The sequence below is a fragment of the Squalius cephalus genome (assembly GCF_949319135.1).
Source record: "Squalius cephalus genome assembly, chromosome: 2".
In the NCBI taxonomy this organism is placed as follows: domain Eukaryota; kingdom Metazoa; phylum Chordata; class Actinopteri; order Cypriniformes; family Leuciscidae; genus Squalius; species Squalius cephalus.
In genome coordinates this window covers 29,770,830-29,790,581 of record NC_137123.1, presented here as the reverse complement: position 1 = coordinate 29,790,581, position 19,752 = coordinate 29,770,830, and the positions used below count along the sequence as shown (strand labels likewise).

At 38.5% G+C, this 19,752-nt stretch overlaps 2 protein-coding genes and 1 long non-coding RNA gene across 10 annotated transcripts in view; 2 read left to right on the top strand and 1 right to left on the bottom strand.

Moving 5' to 3' along the window:
• The window catches only part of gab1 (GRB2-associated binding protein 1), an 87,097-nt gene extending 81,402 nt beyond the window's left edge, over positions 1–5,695 (top strand). For 7 of the 8 annotated variants that reach the window (XM_079854187.1, XM_079854185.1, XM_079854189.1 and 4 more), the window contains 2 exons: positions 1,401–1,529; positions 2,481–5,695. In XM_079854187.1, coding sequence (XP_079710313.1) covers positions 1,401–1,529; positions 2,481–2,639 — 288 coding nt within the window. In that variant the 3' untranslated portion in view covers positions 2,640–5,695. The remainder of the gene's footprint in view (positions 1–1,400; positions 1,530–2,480) is intronic. The other variant, XM_079854186.1, reaches the window with a different exon arrangement.
• A 148-nt stretch (positions 5,696–5,843) lies between these two features.
• Positions 5,844–19,752, bottom strand: part of frem3 (Fras1 related extracellular matrix 3) — a 34,505-nt gene continuing 20,596 nt past the window's right edge. Inside the window, exons 7-24 of the mRNA XM_079854161.1 lie at positions 18,271–18,420; positions 17,914–18,123; positions 17,570–17,767; positions 17,318–17,482; positions 17,042–17,224; positions 16,711–16,841; positions 14,380–14,538; positions 13,870–14,173; positions 13,575–13,706; positions 13,140–13,471; positions 12,437–12,629; positions 12,179–12,283; positions 8,537–8,664; positions 8,265–8,399; positions 7,960–8,086; positions 7,655–7,842; positions 6,768–6,914; positions 5,844–6,673 (exon numbers count right to left, since the gene is read on the bottom strand). Of these exons, the coding sequence (XP_079710287.1) occupies positions 6,146–6,673; positions 6,768–6,914; positions 7,655–7,842; positions 7,960–8,086; positions 8,265–8,399; positions 8,537–8,664; positions 12,179–12,283; positions 12,437–12,629; positions 13,140–13,471; positions 13,575–13,706; positions 13,870–14,173; positions 14,380–14,538; positions 16,711–16,841; positions 17,042–17,224; positions 17,318–17,482; positions 17,570–17,767; positions 17,914–18,123; positions 18,271–18,420 (3,515 nt within the window). The 3' untranslated portion in view covers positions 5,844–6,145. The remainder of the gene's footprint in view (positions 6,674–6,767; positions 6,915–7,654; positions 7,843–7,959; positions 8,087–8,264; positions 8,400–8,536; positions 8,665–12,178; positions 12,284–12,436; positions 12,630–13,139; positions 13,472–13,574; positions 13,707–13,869; positions 14,174–14,379; positions 14,539–16,710; positions 16,842–17,041; positions 17,225–17,317; positions 17,483–17,569; positions 17,768–17,913; positions 18,124–18,270; positions 18,421–19,752) is intronic.
• LOC307148602 lies at positions 9,473–19,378 on the top strand. Its single transcript, XR_013819464.1, has 3 exons — positions 9,473–9,589; positions 18,286–18,331; positions 19,290–19,378. It is a non-coding gene; the product is annotated as an uncharacterized lncRNA (long non-coding RNA).

The following is a 19,752-nucleotide window of genomic DNA, read 5'->3' as shown; positions in this document are numbered from 1 at the left end:
CCATTTCTTTTTTGTTTCCTTGGTTTCACCTGAAGGGGCATCTTTGCTGTTCCACTTTCGTGTTTATTAATGTGATTCTTATTTCTATTAATGGACCATTTTCTTGATATGGAGCTTTTTGTGCATGGCTTGTTTTGTTTGCTAACATGCTAACATGTTAGCTGTAAAATAACAAGCAAACGGCTTACAGCTGTGATGTTGATAACACTGCACAGTGTGGCTTTTGATGCACTGGATTCAGCTGCCAAATACTTGGGAAAATATTTTCTCTGCCTCTTTTTCTGTCTCTCATTTTCTACATTCTGTTCCTTGCATTCTTTTGTGCATCCTTTTGTCTGGCTCATCTGTGTTTTGCATTTTTCATTTCTAGTTCCTCTGCTTGCCTTTGCTGTTTGTTTCCTGTTTACTCTTTGATTTTTTTTTTCTGCTCCTCCTCTCCTCCTCTCCTCCTTGTTCCTCCGTTCCGTAGAGAGGAGTCCTTCTACTGTACAGTTCCCATCACTCCTATAAAGAGAGAAGTGTCAGGTCTAGACAAGCTGGATGAGGTGAGCAGGGTTGCAAAAGAAGACTGAACTTAGTGTATGACCTGACAAGTTTTCTTTTTTTTTTTTTTATATTGGGTTTACAATCGTTCATTTCAACATGAGTGAAACCTAATTTGAGAGTAGATGAATTTTAAATACAGTCATGTCCAGTCCATTTTTTTTTTTTTTTTAGCTCAAAGATGATAATCTTTCTAATCAATATTTTGTTATTGTTTTTTATCAATTATATACAGTATGCATTATATTAGCAATGCAGTGTTGTTCCCCTGACAGTCACTTGATGATTTGATTTGTACTGAGTTAGTAAATAATGCAGAGTGAAATAATGTTTCATATATTTTGAAGAACATGCATGGAAAAACCACATCATGCAATACACACCTATTACATTTATGACTCATACCATGGAAATGTAATGAAATCATTTTGGAAACGACACTTTTAGAGGTCGGATTGTCATCTGCAGTGGTGTTTTTTCAGCAGAATCCTGTAGAACTAATGGGGCATTATTTAGATGGATCATTAATGAATTATGAAGCTCTCAGATCAATTTGAAACAGTTTAGAAAGACCTATTTTTCTCTGCATATTTTGATATGAAGGTAAGCAACTCAGTACCGATTTAATCATCAGAATGAGTGTTGGGTGAATGACCACATGTAGATAGGTAGATTAGAAATATAAAAAAATCTGACTGTTTACTTACATCACCTAGTAGCATTGTCGTAGATTAATTTACCAATAGTATAAATCTTTTAATAACTAATTCTGATGACCTTTTTGACCATTGACTCGGGTAAACGTTTCATATTCAACCTTTTTTGTAATAATTCTATATTTATTTTTGATATCTCAGAACATGAAGTTAGGAGCACCAATGAATGCTGATGGAGGTGGGAGTCCCATGGTGAAGCCCAAAGGAGACAAGCAGGTGGAGTACCTGGACCTCGACTTGGACCCTGGGAAATCAACTCCTCCTCGGAAGGTAAGACATGACAAATCATTTCTCACAACTAGACAAACTTTAAAATAAGTTATTATGGATGGATGTGTTTGTGTGAGGTTTTAATCACCAGGAGTCAGACTACCTCATGCTTTTACTGTCTATAGCTGACAAGCTTAACAATAATATATGTTGACACCAGTGTTATTATCCCCAGGCTCTATGATTATACACCTACTATAGCTTTTTTTTTTTTTATCATTATATAGCAGGAATAAAATCTGCTCTTTTGTCAGCTTGATGGAATATGGTCATTCTCTGGCCTTTTTTATTAACAAAGTCTATTATACACCAGTTGAGGATTATTGTTTTTCCCATTGTTCTCTGCAGACAAGAGACTGTAATGAGTGGCAGCTGTTACATAATTTCCCCTAATTTCTAGCTTTTTAAATAATGTAATTATCCCTACTCCTTTATTTAAAAAGTTAAATATTAATATTTACTAATTAAACTACAACAATGTCATGCAATGTCAAGTATTATTTACACTGTAAAAAAAAAAATTACATCCCCAAGTCAAAATTTTCTAGTGACTGGTCACATCTAAATTTTTCAATTAGTCTGACGTATTATTTCTCATTGAGCCAATGTTAACAGACTATTGCAACAAGAATTGCACTTGGGCCAATTAAAAAATTTAGATGTGATCAGTCACTAGAAAATTTTGACTTGGAGAGGCTAAGTTAAATATCCAATATCATCCGATTACTGATATTGTATCGATATATTGTGCAAAATTCTTTACATTTCCAATGAATTATTCATTAATAAGGTATATATTATTTTATTTTTAATGAAAAAGTCAGTTTTATACATTACTGATATTGGAGAAAAGAATCGTAGTATATTTTTTTTATTTTAGTATCAGTAATCTAAGCACTGGTATTTTTGGCAAGACCGGTTTTGACTGTCTGTCATATCTTCACCTTCCAGAAGAAGAGTAACGGGACTGGTATTTCAGCATCAGATGAGCGGGTGGACTATGTGGTGGTGGATCAGCAGAGAACGCAAGCACTGAAGAGCACACGAGAGGCCTGGAGTGACGGACGGCAGTCGACGGAGACAGACACCCCCAGCAAAGGGCCCAAATGACACCCACCTCTTTCCTCTTTTCTGCTTGGTCAGGACTCGTGGGAGGCCGAGGAATGGAGGATGTTTGATTTTAGAAACAGGTGTGTGACAGCGACTAGGTCACAGCTCCCAGATCAGCTAGTTTACACTGCTTCCTGCTAGACGACAGCACCCACGCAGGGGAGAGCTGATCCGAGGGATCCTCATGTATAAGCTGACAGACTCGAAGTAAGATGGACAGAACAGGGGCTGAAGGACTCACAATGCCTTATTGGCTGAAAGCCCAGTAAATATTGCGCTAACAGAGCAGCATTATTCGTACTATAAAGATACACACTGCCCCTCCCTCACCCATCCACTCAGACAGTTTCTGATTCATGGATATCGGTTTTCCCCCATCGAGGTGTTAAAGCACATTATTCCACGGGCTCGGGGTGCATCAGGTCTGTTGAATTTGTCAGTTGTTTATGTTCTGTTTTCACAATGTTCCATGTTCACAAATCTGCCAAGGTGGGTTTTTAGGATGTGTTTTAGGAGGCCAAAAGGTTTTTTTTTTTTTTTTTTTTTTGGGGGTGTATATAGTTCCATGATAATCTGAAACCTTTAGACATCGAGGTTTCACTTGTTTTCCAATTGTTTTATTCTTTTGGGCCTCAAGTGTAATTCGGTAGTGCAATCAAAAGGTTTTGAGTTGCTTGAACCGTGAATCTACTTAGGTGAAAGAGTTAGTTTGTTTGAAAATTATTTTCGTTTGCATGTAAGACAGCAGGCAGACTGTATAGTGTTATGTACATGAATAAAAGTGTCCTTTATTTGTATCTAATATCTAGTATGTTAAGGCTAAGGTGTGGATTCTGCAGGATAGAAGTCTACACGGTCTGAGATGGTATCAGAAACTATGAAATGTTATTGGTGGAATCAGGAACTGTGATAGTTTTTAACAGAGAAGAGAATTCTCTAAGTTGTTGTGTGTTTAATGTTTTTGGTTTTATCTTCTCTCCTTTGTTTTCAAGCAAGGTATCAATTTACAGAAAGCGCCGAGGTCAGGTACTCACTGAAAGGTTTAACAGAGTTCATTTATTTTATTTTATTTTGCAGCCATAGATGACGTCTTTAGTGTTGCAGTTCGTATGTTCTCATAGAAACCTTTTTGAAATTGCTTACGACGCAAGATATTATTACAAAGGCTTTGTGCTGTATGAGATGCCTTCATAGAGGGGAGGAAAAGCCGGTCAAGTAGTTTCAGGAATTTTATTTTGTTTCTGCATTCTCTGTGTGACTGCTCTATCAATGCATTTTATTGCCACTTCGATAATTTATTTCAGATGGAGTTCCACAACTCTTGGAAACTAACTGCCTTACCATTGCAACTTTTTTTGAATGTTGTAAATATGATCAGTTCAGTGATTTTTAGCTCAAGTCAGAATACATCTATACAGAATACATCAGCATAGAACTTTACTGTGTGTGTAAAATAAAATAGCTTTACTAACTACCATTCTTAAGCCAAGAAGACACTTGAAGTGTTGCAACACCGTTGGTGGCTTCTGCTGTATATATCAACAGGCTTTCCAAGCATGTCTTTTGATTCAAAGCTGTGCCTATATTGTTTCCCTTCTACTCAAATCTTTTTCTTTTTCTTTCTTTGAGCCCCCAGACCCTGATGCTTTATATCTTTTTTTTTAATGAATCTGAAAGAAATGTACATTTTAAAATAAACTCAATAAAAATGATACTTCAGGAGATTACTGCTGACATTGCAACTAATGGAATCTGTGATGATCTGTTTTCAGAACTGTAATTTCAATGGCATTGAACATTATGGGTTAATATTACACCCTAAATGAATGGTGTCCTGATGGATATCGGTCCCTGTAAGTGAGCCTCAACTGCAACCACGATGCACTTGGTTTTCACTTGGAATTAGACACAGGAACATGTTACATGTTAAATGACAGAAATTCAACTCGTCACAGGTTATAGAAGTAGGCATTTATATTTTAAACACTTAACAGGCACTTTATAATGAAACAAGTATCTTAACAGAATTCCTTTCATCAGCAATAAAGAAACAAAAAGAAATTAAACAATTCTCAAAAACATATTCTGGTTTTTAAAAACACAATGCTAATTGTGTATTAGCTGACATCATTTAAATCTGTTGGGTTTCCTGGTGTTATTTGGTGTTAGTGATTTCCATTATAAGGTGAGATTTAAATGACAAAATGTTGGCTGCTTTGTGTCTGACAATTAAATTTTAATACATTGAAAAATAACTAACATTAAACAATCAATTGAAAGAATTATCACCAACTGGGAAGCCACAAAATAAAATGGAAAAACTAAAATGCTAGTATCAGTTTAAAATTATAATTTGAATATTCAGAATTCTTTGCTTCTATTTTGTAAATCTGTAATGATTTTTTTAACATGGAAAAAAAACCCATTATGTACGTGTGGTTCACAAGTTTTCAAGTTTTATCAGGGTGTATTTTATCATGTTCTGCCTTTTGTAACATGTAACACCAGTCTCTTCTTTTTCAGATAAAGAATAGGCAACTATGTACACATTGAAGTAATGTGTGATTCTGAACCACATTTTAATATCCTGAAAATGTATAAAAATAAGTACATTCTGAATAGTTATGAACTTGAACTTCACGCTCCCTTTGCATAGCAACACATCGATCATGTGGGAACGCTGGCCTGTGCTCTTGTACACAGCAGTTCATGTCATGGAACATATAAAAATAGATACATTTATTACATAAATGTTCAAAGACGCCAGTTCTTGCATCTTTCAATTTGCTTAAATCTCTCACACACACATTCAGAAGAAGAACTGTTACATATCGAATGAAATTAAAATGGACTGATTAAAAAAAATGAAAATAAAAGACACTATGATCCTGAACATTTAAATTGCCTGGGTAACTGCTGAGATTGCAGTTTTTGGCTATTGATCCTCAACATATGCCATTCATGCTGGGGGTAAATTTACCATTACATTTTTCTATATTTTTCTATTTATTTATACAAGGAGTATTTAGTTGAGGAGTTTTTTTTTTTTTTTTTAATTTGGAAAAAAAATCAAATGGGTTGATTTAATATAATGGAGCAGTACTTGTTAAATTTGCAGATAATTTGAGCTTGACAAAAGCTGAAGCACAGATTCACTCTGTTTGTCTGACAGGTTTTCTGTGGCCAATTCTGGTTCACAGATCTACTGATTGGAGCACGCTAAAATAAAATAAGTACTACGAAGCTCAAACTTAATCTTAAGAGAAAGGCAACAAGCAACCTCCTTTTGTTTGACCAGGTTGTATGAGTCGTCTTGGAGTTAAGATGTCTTCAATGAAACTGTGAAACCTTCCACAAAAAAAAAGCCATATATTGGATGGTGTCATTTGGCTTTAGATCTCAAAATATTTCCGTCTCCATAACTTCAGCTGCTTCTTGACAAGAAAGCACCATGGTGAGAGTAAGTTTTGGCATGTCTTAAATGACATGCCAGGAACAGGGATGGTTTAAACCTCAGAGCTGTCCACATTGTGTCTTGTGGGCTGCTTGTTGTATGCTGTGCAGGACGAAGTGGAATAAGATGGGTACTTTTTCTCTTTCCGCTTGCGTCGCATCAAGAGAACCACCAGAACTACAACCAGGCATACCAGCAGGATGAGCCCAGCCACCCCGAGCAATGTGGACATGCCAGCGGGAAGAGAAAAATCTGAACCAGGCCCTTTACCCAGGCTCCCCTCCACCAGGGGGTGCTCTAGGTCAGTCTCACGACCCCATGGCTGGCTCACCCGGAGGCGGTTTGAGCGGTCGATGGTGATATGCTGAATGTTGGTGCCTCGGTTATTCTCAGCACCAATGTCAAAAGCTTCTGGGTCGGGAACTGCACGACGAGTACGGGATTGGGTGCCAGGGTCAGCTACGGCGGAGGATATAGCGTGGTGGTACTCAAGGCTTCTTTTACCAATGCCTCGGTTGGCGTTCTCTCTAGAACGGAGGGTGTAGATGGTGTGGATGAACCATTCCCGGCCAGCAGCGACCTGAGAAATTAAACATTCTTTCTTAATATTCTAGATGAAAATTGGACACCTTTGGGTTTCTCACTATTGTTATAAAACAAAGTGAGTCTCTGACCTGGAAGAGGGGAGATGATGACAGGGTGAAACCATCTGATCCAGTTTGTCTGACCAAAGGCAGGGCTTCAGGGTTATCCAAAGCCAAGCTGGCATCAAACTGGACATTTCCAAAAGTGGTGGCCTGAGTTTCTGGCTGAGCTTTGTCCTTAAGTTCAAAGACCAACATGTTAATTGGTGATAAACAAAATGTATTTAACATGCAGTTACATACAATTACTTGAAAACACCCAATCTATGACGAGCATGTTTTTAATTTCTGAAAACAAAACATTTTTTTTTAAATAATAATGTCAAATTTTCAAGGTGATACATCGATCATATAATAATAATATAAAAAAATCATTTTATTATTAAATTATCTTTTATTATTATTCCTTTGAAAAAAAAAAAAAAAAAAAAAAACTGCTTCAAGGCTTATTAATATTTGAAAAACTTTTGTCTGACATATCAAAATCCTATGGTGCAACCTACATACAAAAATGTGCAGTAAAACACCCCCCAAAAGAGGAAATTATATCATAGAGAAACTGCAGTCCTTCACGACCATGCCAAGCTCAATAAGTTTATAATATAATATAATATAATATAATATAATATAATATAAAATAATATAATATAATATAATATAATTAATATGGCCTTGACAAGGCAAGTTTAGTTCAGATTGTAAATGTCCAACGACCCAAAGTATTATGTTAAAAAAGGGTAAAACCAGGAGGATTTTAAGAAGAAAACTTTTTTGAAACCACATACAATTTTTGAAGACATTAAATTTATAAAATGGTATAAGCATTTTCATTGGCTATTAAAAGAGGAAGATACACATAGAGGAAGGATTCACATTCACAATGAATGTTTGTGTGAAAGGTAAAAAAAATCAGATACCAGGATCTTGAGTCTGTAAAGCAGGGATGGAGCATCAGCCAGGCATCCATACTCTTTATTTGTAGGGTTGTACTTTGGCACATAGCCATCCGTACCAGTACAAAGGAACACTTTCTCTATGCTGCAGGAGAAAGAATCACCCAGGTTCTGCACTGGGTCCACCATCACACGCCCAAAGATCTTAGAACCTAGAGGAGAACCAATTTGATTCAAATAGTTTTACACTCAATACAGGGACTGAATGAATAATGAATTGAAACTAAATTGAAATAATTATATTATTAATGTTCTTGGATGTCTATTACCTTCCATGAAGGCAGTGTCTGTGTCCTCTCCAAAGCCCATGGAGCCATCAGACAGCCACAGCTCCTTCTTCGACAGCAGGAACATCTGTGTGTTCAGACTAAACTCTGCTGCTACAGGGTCACTCACCTGAGAAACAGCACAAAACCAGCAGGTGTTTATGCATCATGTATGTATATTCGTTGTGATTGACAGGATTAGACGAACATGCTGTTACCTTATAGTAGGTCTGTAGTTGAATTAATAAGAAACATGTCAACTACATTACTCTCATAATTTAAAGGTAAATGAAGAAGCTGAAACCAACCTGCTGGAAGCGGATGTCCATGTCGAAGGTGAGGGGCTCCCTCGGGTGGCACACAGGGGGTATGCTGAACTCTCCATTAGGTGAAGCGCTACATGGAATCATCTTCACAGTATAGGTGCCGGAATAGTCTCTCACCTATATGCACATAGAGTCAGTTTACCTCTTTAATATTCATCAAATGTATAACCAACATCCATGAATTGTATGACTGACAATATGTAAATGAAATAAAAGGTAAAAAATAAAAGAAATAAAAATGGGACTAAACTTACAGCAAAGTCAGAAACAAAGCTCCATTGTTGCATGGGCTGGTTGTAAGTGGGCTCAGTTCTGACCAGGGAGAGAGTGAATGTGAGTCCAGGGTGGTCCGCTGACATTACCATAGAGGACAGAGTGGTTCCTGAAAGCCAATACACATCCCAGACATGTCAAATTCCATATAAACCTAACTTCAGAAAAACATCAAATCAAAACCAGTTTTGAATAAAAATAATATTCACAGTCACTTGCATTCAATCACACATTTAAAGATACTGTACCTGATATGTTTTTTCAAAATTTTGGGCAAAATGGTTTAAACCCAAATAATATACTTTAAAAGCAATCATCTGTGAAAAAAAACAGGCTGTATGATGCCATCTACTGTTTATTATAGAGGAGGATTGTAATAGATGAGAAGCTCGTCCCAGGGATGGAAAGCCTTGGCCAATAGCATGCTCAGGAAAAAGGGGGTTGCGCATATTGAACTCAGGGACAAAATTCATGAAAAGTACATCATGAATCCATTTCCCAAACCGTGCTTTTGTCTTATCCTGAATCGTACGGTCCACCTGTGATAAGTGTTAATATACGGACTATTTTAGACTCGTTCGGGTCGTACTGCTGCGGAGTAGCCCAATACCTGCGTGACTAGTCATTGACATAAACATAGAGAAGTAGCTCCGGCTACAATGTTCTTCCGCAAGACGCATGCGGTTCTGCTTATTAACCGCTAAAGCGCCAAAAGTTAAGGACTGTAGCTTTAATAATTTACTCTATAAAAATGTTAAATCTATTATTATTTTTTCTATTATTTCGTAATTTTCTATCTACACAAATGTTTTTTTTTTTTTATCTACAGAAATCATATCTTGCCAGTGTGCAACTCATCGACCAATCACAGGCCACGCCCGAATAAAGCTACTACCGCCTGGCCTGACTGAAGCTGAGAAGATAAGATAAATGTAAACAGATATGAATTTGTGCTGACTGACGAAGAATTAACCATCTTTAGTTTGGAAGAATAGAGGACACTAGGACATCCGTGAGAAATGCATCGCAATGAGGTAATTTTAAGTAGTTTCAATGCGACACACGATAAATTAATGTCGTAAGTCCATTTGACTAGCGCTCCAAAACAAACCCGATCCTAACCTAACGTTAATGATTGCATTTAAACTTTACAGTAACAGTTGCATTTACAAGCGGAGTGCCAAGAGCTCAGATAAATAACTGAGACTAAAGCCCTATGTGCACTGGATTAGCTAGTATTATCTGGGGACCTCGTGTGATTTAGAAAATACCCAGCCACATCTGAATTTCGTGTGGCGCATTCGCACGGGATAAGCGAAGCCTGTGATTTTACTCGAATTGACCATAGACAGTATATGAATTGACCATAGATTGACCATAGACTGTAAAAAATATGGACAAAGCGTCTGTGACGTCACCCATAGACTTTATCAAGAACGGTTTTGAAGCCGTTTATGGGGGGTATGGGCGGCGCCATCTTGGGAAATCCTAACCCCGCCCACCTTCTGGCCAATAGAGCTGGTAAGTCCCGCCCATCCGTAAAACCCCAAGTGGACCTCTAGGTTGAAAAATCGTCAATGCAAGTGAATGGGAGAAAATAATTATTTTCTGGTCCCGTTTGAATTGTGCCATGAATGTGAACATATGTTGTCTGTGAATTTTTTATATAACTTTTCATGTTACGAGTTTGACAGTATATGGTATGATTCTTTGGCTAGCAGTTGTGGAAAAGACATAACGAGAAAGACTACATGTCGCCTATGTGACGTCACCCCATAAAGTTGACTTACCTGTGGTTTTCGCCAACCTCAATGATTTTGTCCTCTCCCTGAAAGAAGGCGGTGAAGTGCACCAAAGACACAGCCATGTTTAGCGGGATCCGTGAGCTAGTGTCCGTGTGCGAGTGGTGGTGACGTTTCAAACGCGTCGAAAGCAGCGAAGAGTTGTAGTCCACAAAGTGCTCTCACACAAAGTCTACCCGTATCAAACTTCTACCCGCTAAATTGTAGCATTCTTTACATGAAAAATTATATAAAAAATTCACAGACAACATATGTTCACATTCATGGCACAATTCAAACGGGACCAGAAAATAATTATTTTCTCCCATTCACTTGCATTGACGATTTTTCAACCTAGAGGTCCAGCGGGGTTAGCGGAAGGGGCGGGACTTACCAGCTCTATAGGGATCTCCCAGTCACATGACCCTTAGCCGCCTGTCAGCCATTTTGACGGAATACATCCGTCAGCTACTCAGTGGCTCTATTATTAGGGTGGGTGGGTAATATATTAGTGAGTATATTATTATACTACTAATAATATAATTATTAGTATAGTTATTTTATAATTAGCCTAAATATTGCAATACTTTGCGCTACAGTATTGATATAATTGCGTGCGCAAAATATCTCGATACTGAACAGAATATATCTGTATCTATTATTAGCGCAGCAGCCGTCAGCTAACTCTTTACGTCATGTCATCGCACTTATTAGCATCACAAAAATATATATATACATAGAGGAAAATAAAGGAATTAGATCCATATGAAGCACCACAAGTTATTTTTACAGGCATTAAATGTGTAGAAAAACTTCCTGACATTGAGTTCGGTGACATTTACAGCTACCTTAAGTTATTCACTTCCCATCACGCTACACCAGATCATTAAAAGCATACAAAAACTTAGCAGGCTATCGGTTGTCATGGACATGTTACAAAAACTGAATAGACGTAAAAAGTCAAGTAACCTTGTATAATTTCATCTAAACTTTATTGTATATTTTACATGCACTTTTACACTTCTGCAAATTGTAAGTTATAGTTGTATCGTATCATGGTGTATAGCGATATGACCCAGCACCCAAAATACTATCAAAACACTTAAACGCAGCCTCCATTCTTCGCGAAAGATGGATAAAAAAGCGCACAGGAAACAAAAACCTTTTTTTAAAAATTATAAACGACCCCGCCAAATCACAGAGATGCCGATTTGCACGGGACTAATATTATCACAGGACCTCTGTGTTCTGCGAAATATGTAGCTACTAACGTTACGGTCATATGCGGGGGAATTTTTTTTTACTTTACAAATTACAGACATGGTTGATTCGGACGGGATTAAGATCACAGACAACCTCTGCAATTATTACAAATTACTAGAGGTCACCAGGTAATACTTATCCCGTGCGAATAGGGCTTAAGATGATTTATAACAACCTATGGTGTGTGTTCATATCATGGAGTCCATATACTGAGTTAGTAAAAGGGAATGCCAAAATATGCTACAGACAGGCTATAAAATGTACAAACATATCTAACTGAATTTTGGTAAACAATTCAACACCAATTTATTTTGTATTACCCTTAGTGGGAACTAGAAATGGAGAAAAAAGTTTTGAGGGATTAATGTCACCAGTAGAGGGCAGTAAAGGTTTGTCAGGACTCAGGAGGGTATTGACAGAGGGAGTTTACTGTCGTTTTACTGTTTGTTTACTGTTGCAATCTAGGCCGACTGTAGCTTGTAGATTTATCTCTTTGGGGCAGAGTTTGACAACCCAGTGGAAGAGAGTTAAAGGATTGCTTGCGGGCTATGTGTGGGTCTGTATCCATCTGCACATTACCTGGGTGAGACATGACAAACTGTCCCCTAAATCGAGCCTCAGTCTTGAAGTTGACAACAAGACGTCCTTCATCATTTATTCTCATGCTGGTGGGATACATGGCACCTATAAAAATAATCACACAAATAAAAACATCAGACAGGTAACTGTCATTATCATTAATTAAATAAATTTGTATTCATGTCTATTTGAATTCACCATGTATAAAAATGTCTGATGCATGGCGTCCAATATGGCATTATGGCATATCTATACTACCTTGTAGCTCAGCCTCTGGTGGGCTTCCAATACCATCTTGCCATAAGATGGCAGTGTCATACACAAAGGTGAGCCGCAGCTCAGAACGTAGGTCAAAATGTTGCCAGCCGCCAACCGCGACGGGAGAGTGAAAGACATAAGACACAAACAGAGGCACCCGCAGGGTTACATAGGACTGAACCAGATTCAGCACCTACGGACACATGAACAGAAAAAACACCAAATGTAGCCAAACATTTAGACAAGTAGCCTAATCAAGTATAATGTTTCAAAAGATTTCTATTTCAAATAAATCCTGTTCTTTCTAGTCATTAAAGAATCCTGGGAAAAATTCTGCTTCTACAGAAATATTAAACAGCACAACTGTTTTAAACTGTTTTAAGAAATGTTTCTTAAGCGCCAAATCAGCATATTAGAATGATTTCTGACGGATCACGTGACACTGAAGACTGGAGAAATGACTGCGGAAAAATCAACTCTGCCATTTACATTTTAAAATAAATATGAATGGAAAACAATTTTAAAATTGTTTTTTTATTCTTATATATTTTCAGTGATTTCACAATACTACTGTATTTTTAAATGTGGCATAAGAGTCTTCTTTCCAAGACATTCAAACAATCTTATCGACCCCAAACTTTTTGAATGAACTTTAAATGAGCATATTTGAATGATTTCTCCTGAAATCTGATTCCTGAAATACCTGTCCATCTGTGCCAATCGATCCCCCACAGTCATTCAGCAGCTCTGACATGTCGTAGTAGCTACTGAACTCCCACAGACATGCCTCGAGGTTAAGGTTGCGGTAGAATCGAAGGGAATTGGTGCTACGCATGGCCACGCTGTACTGGTACGGTGAAGTCTCGCCAATAATTTCTGGGTTCTTTGTGGCGTCGGTGATAAAACCATGTGCTGTTTGGATCTCGTTGAAATCCAAGAGGTTAGAGCAGCGGTGGTTTCCTACTCGTGTGCCATCTGGACTAAGGGTTAGCTCAAAGTTTGAAAGGGGACGTGTGGAGATAACAGGCAGCATGCCTGAGGAAAAACAATGCAGTTTAATATCCTGGATTTTGTAGACATTTTGATTGATATTTGCTTACTCAACATTGCATTGTTTGTGATGGAGGTGGTCACTCACCATCCATGTGTGGCATTGTAACAGTGAGTTTGATCAGATTGGGGTAGTCAGGGTCATCTGGGCCAGTGTAACGGATTTTAGCTGAGAACGGTTCAGCACCCACTGTTCCAGGTATACGAGGCTGACACAGGCCTAAGGATAGCAGACACCTTGATTTAACTTTCAAAACAATTCATTTTCCTAGACACCCCAGAAAACAGTAAAACAAACCAACATACAAACAAAACCTTGTGCTTTGTTGAATTTGGTATTAGTAATTCAGCAGTCCAAATTGTGGTAGTTACAATAGCCTCACCCTCCTCTCGGCTGATGACCACAATGGGCGAGCTGAGCTCCAGCCCAGCATCTCCATTGGCGTTGAAGGCTCGGGCGGCACACTGCACACGGGAACCAGCCTGGAAGTAGATGGAGTCCAAAGTGATGGACTTGGTGTTAGTGAAGAAGGTGTTGGTATCCACTTCGCGCATGGGGCTGGTGACTCCATCCGGCCCACTGGGGGCACTAACCATCCAGCGGTACTGAGTTAGTGTGTCATTGATGTTCTCCACTGAACAAATGGAGCCAGTCTTGTCAAAGTCAAAGTATTTGGGGTTGCAGGCCTGATGGAACACAGACACAAGAAAACAATCAGAATTATAAAAGTTTCAATTACTTCATTAAGACCATCTCCCTTTTTGCAAGGTGTATTTTTACTGTTTCTTTATTTGTCATACTCTTTATATGGTAAATGAAAGGGAAACGGTAAGAATAAAATGAAACAAATCTCAAAAAGTGATTAACTGAGAATATCATTGGCATCACTCACCGTGACACACACAACAGGATAGCCAGTTGGAGGGTGGGGATTGTCTTTAGCCCGAATCGTATCATCATACAGCAGCAACGACACCACCTGAGGCACTGCTGGGAAGGTGACATCAGCCACACTATTCATCTCTTCGATGTACACAATAGCCTTACTCATCTACAGAAAGTAGGAGAGGAAGAAAACAACCATTTAGACTATCAATGAAATTTTTAGGAACAATAGAGTATGTAAAACTTACAATAATGTAAGCAGCAGTAAAAAGACCATCCACTCATTGTGGACCTTTTTTCCCCCAAGTATGTAGGCCTAATTGACGTGTTTATGACAAAATGTTGCAATTCTCTTCTTATTTTCTACTTAAGAATAAAGTTATTCCTAAAAACATTTCTTCAAAAAATTCTTATTTTTTTAAGAATTAGAACTGCCATACAATCAAACAACACCTAAGACTGTTTTTTTTTTTTAAGAAGAAAAAATATGTTCTTAAGGAAATATTTGAGAACTTATTAAGATACAAGAATAGTACTTGTCTAAGTAGTACAGCTCTATACACATTTTAAATGTTTAGTCAGAGACGTGGCTTGATGTGTGATGTTTATGTGCGTGCGACCCAAGTTCAAGCTCTCTTCTCAATTTCATTTCCTGCCATCTCTCAGGCTGTCACTGTCAATAATATAGCAAAAAGCACCCCAAAATGACTCTTAAGCCCTTGACTGTGGATTGTGCACATGTTCAATAGGGCTGCACGATTAATCGGAATGAAACCGCACGCGATTTGGCAAAGGCTGCGATTATTTTCTGCGCAGCTTGTCAGTGCAGCGCGGCTGATCGGTAGTAAATGCTGCTCCATCTGAAAGCTAGGGGTGTCAAAATTTATCGTTTCTACGATGCATCGCGATGCAGACGAGGACGATTCGGTATCGGTTCAGTAATAGACCATAACCGATTATAAATTTGACGCTTTTCTTACGTCATTTGTCGCGTACGTGCACATTCCGGCTTTTATGAACAACCTGGTAAGCACGACCTGCAGAAGACACGCGCTGTGTGCGCTCATGTCACGCACAAATATATGCAGGAGGTAATACCACTAACTTAATAAACCATGTTAGCCGTTTTCACCCCGAGCTGTTAACGCCTGGCAGAGTCTGACTGCTTTAGAGATGCGCGGATGAGCTCCAACGCCGAATCCGCAGCCAAAAATAAATCATCCACCCGCCCCAATAATTTTCTCTGATTTAAGTATCCGCACCCGATGCTCAAATTACAATTATTCTGTGTTGTTACGCGTGATTATAAATGGATGATCGTCACCTTCAACAGCGGATTCGGCGACGGTTGATGCACGCATCTTTAATGGTAACATAATACATTGATTAATGAGCGCTGCTTTTAAATGAACATTTCTTTAAAACAAAATTTATTTGACAGATTTTCCTTTTCTGAATGGCATAAATAGATATACTCCCTTGAAACTTAAACTGGAATGTCACTGTTTCTGTCACTGTGACTTCCCGAACAGGCGAGCACACGCACACACATAAGCGCACACATCACTTTTGAAGTAAAATTTAAAATTGAGGATGCGGTGCATCGCGATGCATTGTGATATCGAATTGAACTGAATCGATGACATGATAATCATAATCGAACCGAACCGTGAGACCAGTGTAGGTTCACACCCCTACTGAAAGCCAGAGGGTGCTCTCACGCAGACACGCCAAATATGCCCCTCCACAGAAGTAAGACAACACATGTCATTCCAGAAAATCCCTACGGGCATCATAGTATCACTGTACCTGTATAAACAGAATATTAAAATGCTTTGATTGATTTATTAAATGTTTTCTTTTGTTGGACAAGAGGTTCATAAATGCTTCTCATGTTTGGAAAGATGTTTGACGCGTGTTGCTTTTTCAAATGCACGTTATAAGCGACTCAAACTTGCAGTGCTTTCAGATGGAGCAGCATTTACTACGGATCACAGAGCCGTACATCACTGACAAGCTGCGCTTTAAAAATAATCGCAGCCTTTGCGATTTCATAATCGCAATAATCCAAATCGGTTTAAGTGTGACTTCATGTTAATTGCGATTAATCGTGCAGCCCTAATGTTCAATGTATAACACTGTTTAGGTCACTGTGACCATTGAGGCCCATTTACATCATACAGACTTCTCTGAAAGAGATTGGAGACAGCGATTGGCTCTTGCTGACATAGGCAGCTGCTGCATGGCTATTTTAGCAAGAGAGGCACGTTAGCGTGCGTCTATGCGAGTGTGCGAATTGGCGTCTTTGGGAGTATTTTTAGAGATGATGGTCTCTGACCTGTGTCTCAGCCACCATATACTCGTCAGGCTTCATGTGAACCGTGAAAGCCTCACGGATCTCTCTTTGTCCATCATACAGAACCTGGATCTCCACCACATGCTCTGTCTCACCCTCCTTAAATTCCACATCTGTAGGGACATACAAACAAAGATGTACAGAGAGGAATTAGATAACCGTTCTGGTTATCTGTTACTGTAATTGTATCAGATATCCGCTCCTTTTGTTCAGGATTTGCCATACTTTATTGATCACGTTAAAATGATTTGCGCTAGTATTATGGCATCTCATGGGATTTATATTTTGTAGCCTTCGTGAGTCTTCTGCTGACCTTGAGAAAGGGGATTGTAGTCCTCTCCTGATGTTGCAGAGCCGTCCTTGGTGTGGATTCTCACCACAGAGACCTTGGAGGTGTCACCCTGACGCAGGACAGGAATCTTCACTACAGCAATCTCTCCAGGAAGTTGTGGCTCTCTAACACTGTATTTGATCTCAGCAAACCTGATGATGGACTCTGAAGTGGAGAGGTAGTTTTGTTTTCTTTGAGATAAGCTCATCAAGAACATAATGCTGATGTTTGTCAAAAATAAAGAGAAAAGATACTCACTATCCTTATGGTCAGTGATGGTGACCAGAGCTTCTTTTTGTTCTCCTACTGAAGCTCCATATGGTGATTTGCTCTTAGCTGTCCCCAAAACCAAGCGGAACTCCTCATCCTCTTCATGAACCGTGTCATCCACTAAAGTCACAACACATGGCTTCTCAATCTCTCCTGTAAACAAAGAGATACAATTGATGAGCAAATCATGCAGACATGAATGAAAGGCTGGTCAAGGAACATGTTGAAAAACAAATGGACCTGGTAGGAACACGATGATGGATGCGTCAGTATTGGGTCGTTCATCATAATCCATCATGACTTGGGCAGATCCCTGGCGAGTGTAACAGAGGACTGTGGACCTATGACTAATGTCGCCACTGCGGTACACCATCGCCTTCACCTCTCCATCAGCCTCATCCACCTTGTACTCTTCCTCCCTAAACTGGACTTTGGGTACTGCAGAAATAGCCAGCAGTTAAAAACAGCCAGCATCACTCATCAGAGTGTTTCAGTTATCTGCAGTTTAATGCCCTCTGAAACTTAAGAAAAAACTGATAGGTATTTATTTATTTTTCATAGATTTGTTTGAATCCTTTACTCACAGTCTGTGACAGTGTCATTAATAGTGATGACAGTTTTGCTAGGCTCTCCAAGGACTGCATTCATGGGCATACGCAGCACCAGCTCAAACGTCTCTGGCCCCTCCAGCTCTGGCTGGCCCAAGTCATCGAGAATAGTCACACGGAAAGTCTGCATGGTCACACCTGGAGCAAAGTCCAGGTTACGGCTGATTCCCACATAATCTAGACCCGCTGGACGGGAGAGGAAAGGGTGGGGGAGATGAAAATTTCAAATAAATGAAAATTACTGATTAATTATTACATGAAATATTTTATTTTAGTTGACCAAAAATTAAGATATCAGCAATTGTTGTTTTTGACAACTCTGACACTCTTTACCTTCTGCTGAAACAGGGTCGCTCTTCCTGGAACGGACTGTGACGGTGGCTGTCTTCGAAAGGTCAGTTCCAGTCCTCCACACTTTCACCTCCACATAACCATCACTCTCATCCACCGTGTACTCGGTCTCCCCAAAATAGAAAGATGGCTCTGTACCAAAGGGATTTTTTTTATTATTATCATTTTATTTAACCTGAACCATCTATGTAAAAATTTGATTGCTTTTTTTGTTTGTTTTTTTGCTTTAATGACAACAGAACTTAGGCTAATATACCTCCACAAGTTGGCACAAAACCTGATAATCCATGTCATCTAGGAAACCAGTTATAAATAAGTCCTAACAATTGTTTTCAAATAGAAATCACCAGACTGTATAAACGAGATGTCAAATCAGTCACACAAGACTTACCCATGTTTATTGAAAGGGGATTTGCCTATTTTATTTATTTATTTTTTATTATTTTTTACTCTTTATGATTATAAAACATATTTTATTTGAATGTCCTGCTTTAAATGATAATATAAATAAATGCTAAGTTTATATGATAAGTTTTTATCCAGACTTTTTTTTTTTTTTTTTTAATATCGAATTGAAAGATTTTCTATAACTGTTTTTGTTATTATTGGTATTATTAAAATATTATTGTTATTATGATTATTTTAAATTTTATTACTATTGAGTTTGCCATGAATATAGCCTTTGATGCAGATATGGCATTAAATGATGAATAAATAAATCCATGTCATCCTGTATGATTTGATAATGTTTTAAAGAACATCTTGTCCTTCAATCGAAGCAAGTGCATCTGAACTCATCTAAACCAAAGTTCACAGACTCACAAGTGTTTTGCTTTTGATTTAATTAGTGACCTAGTAAAAGTATGAAATATTTCTTACTTATTTTACTGCATAATGATTCTTTATTTAATCCTTTTTAACCCAAAAGCTACCATAAGAAACGAGCCGAGAGGTGCCATTTTTTTCCTCAGAATTGTTAAGTCATGTTTCATCTCACACAGAGTTGTTCTGACCCATTGGTGTGACAGCACAGGAAACCTACCATCATTTCTAATGTCCTGTCTGAGTGCTGAAACCAGACTGTTGTGTCTACTCCAGTCAAGATGCACTTGGTGAGTGTTTATATTTGTGTGTGTGTTTGGGAGGTCAGAGAGACTCCCAGAGCGATATCAGCATCATGGTAAATTAATGCAGAGGGGATAGGCCCTCCCAGGGTGGGGGTAGAGGCCGTAAGTTTGAGGGGCCATACAAAGAAAAGCAAGAGTAGTGACACCTCCATAGACAACAAGTCAGAGAAACAACAAAAAGATTTCAACTCTGGCTGGCATCCAGACCACAAGTCTATCCAACATCCTCCCCCCCTTACAAGTAGACACAAATATACCACTGGGCCCTTCCAGACCCACCAAGACGCTGAGCTACAATAAGCACATTAATCTTAACTTGCTTCTTCAGACAAATAAG